Source organism: Choristoneura fumiferana, chromosome 8 (assembly GCF_025370935.1).
Source record: "Choristoneura fumiferana chromosome 8, NRCan_CFum_1, whole genome shotgun sequence".
Taxonomy (NCBI): Eukaryota; Metazoa; Arthropoda; class Insecta; order Lepidoptera; family Tortricidae; genus Choristoneura; species Choristoneura fumiferana.
In genome coordinates, this window is record NC_133479.1 from 10924463 (window position 1) to 10934014 (window position 9552).

The window sequence follows — 9552 nt, forward strand, 5'->3', positions numbered from 1 at the left end:
AAAAATACACCTGCAGTTTATTTTTAATGAAAAAAGGCGGGAAACCATAAGAAAAATATTGGAATAAAATTAAATATTACAATATATTTTGAGAAAAAGTATTCTATTTCAGAATTATTCACCATTTTTGAGAAAAGCTTTATATTAGTCTCGGCTGGAATAGCAATTGCTGGCTTCGTATTAGTTAAACTGACGAACAAGTATCTCTGTTTCTACAAAACTTTGAAAAAGGAGCAAAACAAATTAGTCAACCAAGCAGTATAACTGATTGTTGAAATCCATCTAAGTACCTATACTAAATGCTGAAAATGTGACCAAACAGCATCAGAAATGTAGCCGGATGTAGCGCACAAGGGGGCAAGTCTTGCAATAGCGCTCGACATCCGCTAGGCTCTAGGTAATTTGTTACAAGGTCGCAGCAGCATTACAGTTACCTTGCTAAGCCAACTTCGACCTAATCGTTATGTTTGAAAATAGGATACATCTATAAATTCAGAACAAAACAGATCGTCAAAAATACTACCTAACCTTTGTTGTTAAGTATTTAATATACCTACTTATTTTGTTACTTAACAATCAATTGGCTAAGTAGGTATTTTGAAGAGGATAAGTTTATTTTATAATTCTGGCCCCAGATAACAAGGAGCAGCAGCTCTTTAATTTTTATTCCCTATCGTGGACTTTTTTTTATCAAAAACCTATCGAGAAGAAATATAACCGGAATTTAGAAACACTTAACCCATTGAAGTAAGATGCTTCATGGATACCTACCTATACAAAATTCAAACATCGACTTATTTTTAAGACAAACCAGTGCAAACCAAGTAAAAATATATGGTCAAAATAAGAGTCGTACATGGCGGTATGTTCAAAGTGCCCTAAATGTCGGAAAGCCAGTTCAGAATAGGTACAACATGTCGACATGCCGCTTGTTTAATAAAAATTGATTGATGAATGCGATTGTGTAGGTCGCGATGACGACGTAGAGGGTCTCACTTCACAGAGGTGGGGAATTGAGGTCACAACGGAGTCGGTACGTACGGACCGCGAGGCGGACGGAATGCGTTTCGGCCGGCGTGGGAATGCGCTGCGAGTACCGTTGCGGCGGTTTACACCGCGCCGCTGCCGCCCGTCCCGCCACAGTGGAATGCGAAAACCCATTTGCGGTGGCGCAGACCAGCTCGCTTTTATGAGTGACTCATGCGCAACATCTACGAGACTTATCTTGGACATCATTTCTCTACAATAGTCTGAAGCCCGGGGACGTTAACGTGCATTTGTGCACTTCATAAAATAACATTTATAAACATATCCAAGTTAAATGAACGATATATTATGTATACTTACGTATATCTTAATATGAATATTTCTTATACTTACACTAATATTTTAGATACGCAAGATACATAATATTAATAATGTAGTTATACAATTTCAATGTTTTTTTTTTCCTCAAAGAAAATTGTAAGCTGTAGAAAGTTTTTACACGGGTGTTATGACAACGGAACCATGAAACCGTATCTCGTAGGTACCTACTTACATTTGCTTTTTATTAAGTTTGTTTTTGGCAAAGTAACCGTTAACTGTGATAGACTGTAGCCTCTTTACCGTTGTTAGAAAGAGAGCGACACAGTGGCGAAGTGTGCTGCTCTCTATTTAAGACGGTCCACGATTTTGAATGGATGGAAGCGGCGTTTTTTTGTCAAAGCTTGCGTAAGAAAATAACAAAAACTGAACATAAAAACTAGATCGAGGCGAGATAGAAAACAGCGGCATTTGACCTACGAAACTTTCTTTACATTCTTCAAAAAGTTAATAAGTTTATATAGGAGTTAAAGTTAAATCTAGTTCAAATAAAAGTCTTTGAAGCGTAAGCGTTTATTGTGAAAGTTTTCTTAACCCTCTAAAGAGTATTTCGAGAGCAACTTAATTTAAATTGAGCTTCGAAGGTTAAACTCGAAACATTAAATACCACGGTGACGTTTTTCTGGAATAAAGGGCAACACACACAGAGAGCGGGCGCGGGTCGTGCGCGGGCCCGCGACGGGCGTATTTGCATGGCGGTATATGGACGCCTTCACACAGAACGCGGGCGCGGGCGCGGGTCGTGCGCGGGCCCGCGCCCGTCGCCCGTCGTCACAAACAGCGCGAGCCGAGCGCAGTGTTACCAACTCTCAAAAATATTTATCCCTAAATCTTAAGTTAAAAACCCCTGAAACTCGTTTTTAATGAAAATGTTTACTTTAAATTTGAATATTTCGCAAAAAAATACTGAATCGAAAAATCGTCTTAGTAACCCCCTAATGCTTTTAATTTAAAAGACCCTACACTATAGGGTTGGATAAGAAAAAAAAACCCTTACTAAAGTAAGTTTTTTTTTCTATGGAAGGTACCTAAAAAAATTTTTTTTTTATTTTTCATTGTACCATTTTGTTGGGATAGTTTTCATAATAAGTATATCTATGTAAAATTACAGCTTTTAAGCATTGATAGTCCCTGAGCAAAGCCGCGGACGGACAGACAGACTGACAGACAGACAGACATGGCGAAACTATAAGGGTTCCGTTTTTGCCATTTTGGCTACGGAACCCTAAAAACCGTATTCATGCGCAGTAGCTAGTTCATTTAGGCGAGAATAAAATTTATTTATTTTATTTTTTTAATTAATTGGCAGGTACTACAGAAAAATCTGTTATTTTTCCATTGACTAGTATAAGCTTATTCCTGTCTATAAAAAAAAATCAGCCACTTTTAAAAATTTTATCCATCGCCCATCATTACATAAATTGGATTTAATTAAGTAAGTAAATAAAGTTTGACCTTGGTGCGCAAGCGCGTTTGTCGTTTTCCACATATATCTCGCAGCACTGTATAATTCTGTGTCGAGTTGACAAAAATGTCGTATCTATTATTGGTTCTAGAACTGTTTTAATTTGTACTCCAAAAGTCGCCAGATACCTAAACCATTTCTGTCGCCAAAACTTTTTTGCGGTCGCTAAGATTTAAGCAAAAGTCGTCACTTCTAGGGACTAAGTCACTAAACTGGCAACATTGATAGCCGCCGCGGGCCCGTCGCGGGTCCGACCCGCTCTCTGTGTGAATACAACGAACCGCGCGGCTCACGCGGCGGACACGACCCGACCCGCGCACGCTTTCTGTGTGTGTTGCCCTTTAATATGAGCGACACGCCGATAGTATCACGGCAGACAGCGCGTTGCCCTGTAGTCTGGTCCCCACCGCGGATGACGTTCGTAACCAGTGCCAACAGCTTCTCCGCTGCAACGCCTGCGCTGCGGTCGTCCATAAACAAGTACACGCTCTCGAAGCGTGCCGACGTGCCGCGGCTACCGCCACGAGACACTGCCTTTTTTATTTTCAAAACGACGTTGCTAATTGTAATACTCGGTTTCAATCAAAACAGTATCGAGTTTATTTTGAGATTGGTGCGACGAAACTAGCCACAATACTGGTCCATCCATATGATACAATGTGATAAATAATAGTTTAACATCTGATTTTTATTTGTTAACAGACGAACGGCCGAACGACGAGCGAGATTCGAGCTCCAATCGCGGCGGCTGAGTCCGCCGCTGAATCCCCGGTGAAGATGCAAGCGCAACCAACTGCGGCTGCGCCTGCGTCTACACACGCTGCGACGCCAACGCCTACGCAGGCTAACAAACCTACCAAACGGACGGCAAAAGACTACATATTTGGCAAACTGATAGGAGAGGGATGCTACAGTACTGTGTTTCTAGCTAAGGATATCCACACGGGAAAGGAATATGCAAGTAAGTACCTACACCTCTTAGCTATTTACACATTCTAAAGAATTATTCGTGTGGAAAGAATCACTACCCACGAAATACACATAATTATGTATGAAAATTAATGAAATTATTTTGTTTACAGTTAAAGTTTGCGAAAAACGTCAAATCATAAGAGAAAAGAAAAGGGAGTACATAAAACGAGAAAAGGATGCTTTGAATATGTTGTTCAATGTGCCTCATGGTTTTGTGAAGCTGTACTGCACCTTCCAAGATGATGAACGATTGTATTTTGTGTTGTCATACGCCAAGAATGGCGAACTTTTGCCTTATATAAATAAGGTTGGCTCTTTCGAGCTAAATGTAGCAAAATTTTATGCCGCTGAGTTGTTGTTGGCGTTAGAAAACATGCACGCTAAAGGAATTATCCATCGAGATTTAAAGCCTGAAAACATTTTACTCGATGAAAATATGCACTTGCAAATTGCAGACTTTGGAACAACAAAAATACTTGATCCCGAAACTATTCGTTCAATTACTGTTAAGACTGAGGATGAAGAAAATCCAGCAACGGAGAATGATAGATCAAGAAAAATCAGTTTTGTAGGGACAGCTCAATATGTCAGCCCAGAACTTTTGCATAACCGCGTTGATACGCGTGCTTCGGACTTGTGGGCATTTGGCTGCATCATCTATCAGATGATATCAGGACTACCACCATTCCGTGGTTCAAACGAGTTCCTAACTTTCCAGAAAATACTCAAAATGGATTACGAGTTCCCAGAAGGTTTTCCCGCTGACGCTAAAGATTTAGTCGAAAAGCTTTTAGTTTTGGACTACTCCAAGAGGATTGGAGCTAACGATGTGGGGGATACTTATGACAGCATACGAAATCATCCATTTTTCGATGGCATTAATTGGGACACTGTGTGCACACAGTCTCCTCCAACAATCTCACCGTACTTACCAGGAGGATCTTTCGAGGAAGAATACACTGTTCCAGATCACTTAGAACCTGGTCTGGGCGAGAACCAACTTGTGCGCTTGTGGGAATTCGACCTATCTACCTCAAAAGGTAAATGAAGTATTTTAAGATGATTATATTAAAACGTTATATTTGGTAATTGTGATTTAATGATCATAAATATCTCGGAATCGGGCACAATCTTTGAATCAAAATGATTAAATTTAATTCTTCTGTTCTTCATTATAAATAACAACCATTATTTTTCTTATTATGAAGTTAAGAATGAATGAATGAATGCGGACAGCAACAAAGACTTGTGCGAGTGCAGTGAAGCGACAAGTAACAGGCAACTGAAGCGTCCGTGACCCAAATTTTTCTCTGCTAGCAAGCATCTCATTTTATTGCCGATATTTTGTTATACATTTCAAAACATTAGCTACTGCGTATCACTACACCATAAAGTGTAACGTTTGTACTCTCAGTCAAAATTAAACATGTCCAAAGCATTGCATGTTGTCTAATTGTACTTACTTAGTTTATCATACGCTGCGTCATTGCGTTCACAGCTAGGTATTTGCATTCGGAACGGATGTCCTTACTGTTTATAAATATATACGTACATTCCTTTAGTAGAGATGACGTCAGCACTAAAGCGTGTCTGACTTCACCAAGTTGCGATGTAACTCACTGGCTAACTGACTGGCTCTGCAATACGCAGTTAACGATCAGCTGATAGCGTTTGTCTGACGCCATTGAAATTATGTGTTTCTTGAAACAGATGAGGTGGAATTTTTAAGCAACAACTTTTAAAATACTTAGCTTAAGTTTCTACTAAAGCTTCGATCATAAAAACCATAGCTCATTAGTCTCTATTTCTTGTTTTAGGAATACTGAACATTAGCCCAGATGAGAAAAGGCGCCGGCTCGAAGTGCAAGAACGCGAGAGCAAGTGGCACCAATTTGTAAATGGCGAGCTGATACTGAAACAAGGGCTTGTTGACAAGAGAAAGGGCTTGTTTGCGCGACGGCGCATGCTCCTGCTGACCACTGGCCCACGTTTATTCTACGTCGACCCCGTGAACATGGTGTTGAAAGGAGAGATACCATGGTCGTCTGAGTTACGCGTCGAGGCCAAAAACTTTAGAATATTCTTAGTACATACGGTAAGTTCCATTCTTCATGAACTTCATGATTAATGATTTTCAAACAATACTCGTATACAGTATATAAGCGCAATAAAATTCTGAGAACGTTATATTGGTTTAGTTATGTTAATGATAATTTTTCGTTTTTTCAGCCTAATCGCACATACTACCTCGAAGATCCCGAATCATACGCGTTAGAATGGGCACGAGTGATCGATGAAGTCCGTATCGGAACATATGGTCGGGCTACAACTTAAGCGGAGGCGCGGCCGCCGCTACGAGACGCGCCCGCGCCGCCCCCGCGCCGCCCCCGCGCTCAGTGCTCAGTGACCGCCGCCCCCGCCCATCGCCCGGCGAGTGCACAATTCTAGGATACATTCTAGCCATCGTTACGAGCACGATAACTAGCCAGGAAGCTTTACCGACATTGAAAGGCCCCAAGGAAGGAAATCGCCGACGCGCTGAACGAAAACGTCGACCACCGTGGGACCCGACGACGTCGCGCACTCGTCGCGTCGCCGCGCCGCCGCCGAGGGCCGCGAGCCGCGCCACATATGTTAGAGCGCGCGCCCGCGCAGCCGCGCGGCGGCCGACGACGCTGCTGTCGCCCGCTATCAGCTACGATTGTTCAAGATCATTGTCCTAACTGGATGACTAATTCCTATTAGTATGTTCAGACTATACTAAATTATTCTCTTATTTAGGTTTCTTATTTAAATGTGATTATATGTAAATATTTGTCATAAATTATTATAGCAATCGCATAGGTATAGTGTTATGAATAATGTTGGGCCGTTAGACTTCGAAGTATACGGACCAGTTGTAAGAATGGATTTGTAATTCACCACCCGCGTGTTCACAAAGCCCATTCCGGTTGGTAACTAGGCAATTTTAGCTAAATTAATATTATTATTTATTTTAATTTTATTTATTTGCCAACGGAATGCGACTGCTGTACAGTTATATAAAAATTAGGAAATTATGGATGGTATGATTGTTAATTCTGCATCTTGTGTGCCAGTAACAATACTATAAATATACATAATATTCATGTAATGCATCTACCAGGAGGTATAGGTAAATAGTTCTTACATTGCCTGCATGCAGAATCGATTAGCCAAATGTTACAAAGATATATTATTTGGAGCGGAGAGAGATCGGTATAGAAGCCAAAGATGGGCAATGACACAAGGTGTCTGCCGTGAGCTCAAACCGACTCTGCGCTCGCGCACTCGGGCACACTGCTTGTTTCATGTGCATCATCTGCACTTTAATCCTAATGATAAACTTAGCAAAAGTATACGGATAAAGTCAACTGAGGTGACTTCTATTGTTTTGTGTGAAGGAATTATTAAAAAAATATTTTAATTTGTTAATTTAATTTCTTTCTAGACTTGCTTCATGAGAATCACCATAATTAAGTTTGTTTTTAACAATTGACATTTGAAATGATCCACTGTCACGATAATTTGAAAATCAGTGATTCATGATATTGGCACATTTTGTATTGGCTTGTTTATTGTATATGCTAACTTGCCTGGAACATTGTTAATTTAGGGCTTATATGTAATGTCATACATAGTTCAATGGTAACGATTGATTTAGTAAAAAAATAGGGTAGATTAAATAGTATTTCAAGCACTAGTCTTATTTCGTTTGGTAGTAAAAATGTATTTTGGACAATGAAAAACAATAGTTGTCTGTGTTATTGGATTCCACCATGACATTGTTAATTATTAATTCTGCATTTAAAACTGTTAACTATTGTAATTATATTTTACAACATTTGTATTGAGTAAATTCTTAAAAAATAAGTAACAGAATAATAAAATGGAAATAAATTGAAGTTGATTTTTAATATTAGTTTTACTTGGACTAAAATTTCTCCTATTATTCACCCTGAAACTCATTTATAAGTTATTACTCGTATTTTTAAATTAAGAAAACCAACCATTTTTTTAAAGTTTCTTACCGAGTTTCAAGTCGACGTCCTGTGGAGACAACCATGGCAGGGTCACCAGAATTTCCGAGTACTGCCTTTTTGCAACGTAACGTTTGGCAACCTGTTCCTCTAAAACTGTAAACATTTCAGGGTCATCGTGTAGAACCTTTTAGGTTAGGTAAGGTTTGTTTTATAAAAATCCTGAAATATTCACAGTTTCAGACATATTAAACAGTTGCGAAATGAAACAGGTTGCCAAACGTTATTCGCCGAAACATTAGTAAACCCAGAATTTCAGTAAGTACCAGACTTATTGTACATATTGCCATCAGACTGAAAGCTCCATCAAATACTTAGTAAGGCTGGGTTCACACAGCGCAGTCTTGCACAATATTTTATCTTACACGTTTTATCGAATAAGTACCTAGTGGCACATATCTGTGTAGAACCGTTCATACGTCGTCGTATAAACGATGTGTGAACAGTTTTAAACAAAAAAAATCGTGCAGGACTGTGCCGTGCGAACTGCGAACCCAGCCTAAGTTAACAAAATTTTGAAACTACATCTTGGTTGGTTGGTTTTTTAGAAAAATATGGCTCTGCAGGGCTACTACGAAACTCGAAGTTCGTGTCGTGCGGTCCCTCTGACACTTATACTATTTAGTTCGAGAGCGAGAGAGACGGTACGATACGAACTTCGAGTTTAAAGAGTTTCGTAGTAGCCCTGCTGTCCATTGGAGGACAATTTTGCCAGTATCTAGTAGGTTTTGACGTTGTACGGTAAAAAAAATCTATTAAACGCAATATGAGAGGTAGTGGTGGATGAACGATGACCTAAAATTACATCCACTACATCTTATAAAGCAAACAAAACATTGCGAGTTAAATCGTCGTATCCCACGAAAAGTGGCGTAATTGCAAAACAGCAACTTTTCAGGAGCAGCTTTTTTGTGTTTATTAAAAATAATAACAAAGATATTGATATTTTTTTGTTTTAGTATCATGAATTAACATGCTGTGGTTGGTCTAGAAAAAAAAATTGGTAATAATAATAGAATTTAAAATAGTTATGTCCCTTAATTCCTTATTCTCCGTTGTATTTACCCTCGAAAGCACCAAACTTTGGTTCTTAGGAATGTTGTGGCCTTTTTCGTCGGAAATGTTGAGGTCGCAATCGCCATTAAGTCATTTCTCAATTAAAAAATTGCTGGTTAACCATTTTCATCGCTCAAGAAAATAATTAGTTTTTAAAGAAAATGTACAATTTGAATATTAAAATAAACAAAAAAAATTAAAGATATAAAATCTTTAATAAAATCCGAGTTATTTTAAGAAAATAGTAACACTATTAAAAAAACAATTAAATTACCTCTCAGGCATTAAAAAATATTATAATAGGTAATTAATAAAAAAAAACACTGTTCTTCTCTTGTTAATCTTTAGATCAGATAATTAACTTTAGGAATATAGAAAAACACAAAAATATAATTGCTTCTTAAATCTCAAATAAGTATAAAAGAAAGTAAGTAAGAAATTAAGTGTAAGTAGCAATATTTAAAAAAAAACAGTTAAATCGCCTCTCAGACCATAAAAAAAACTCAATACACTGTTCTTCTCGTATTAATCTTAAAACATTGTTTTTTTTATACAGTATAGGCTTGCGTTTGGCCACAATCACTCAATCACGCCTGATGGAAAGCGAGGATGAGGCCTACGTACGATGGAGCACGC

The 9552-nt window shown here is 38.7% G+C and overlaps 1 protein-coding gene across 2 annotated transcripts in view; it reads left to right on the forward strand.

The window, feature by feature from the left end:
• Window positions 1-7737, forward strand: part of Pdk1 (Phosphoinositide-dependent kinase 1) — a 152545-nt gene extending 144808 nt beyond the window's left edge. For both annotated transcript variants that reach the window (XM_074091201.1, XM_074091200.1), the window contains 4 exons: window positions 3533-3791; window positions 3913-4842; window positions 5620-5897; window positions 6032-7737. In XM_074091201.1, the coding sequence (XP_073947302.1) occupies window positions 3608-3791; window positions 3913-4842; window positions 5620-5897; window positions 6032-6136 (1497 nt within the window). In that variant the 5' untranslated portion in view covers window positions 3533-3607 and the 3' untranslated portion in view covers window positions 6137-7737. The remainder of the gene's footprint in view (window positions 1-3532; window positions 3792-3912; window positions 4843-5619; window positions 5898-6031) is intronic.
• The last annotated feature ends 1815 nt before the right edge of the window (window positions 7738-9552 follow it).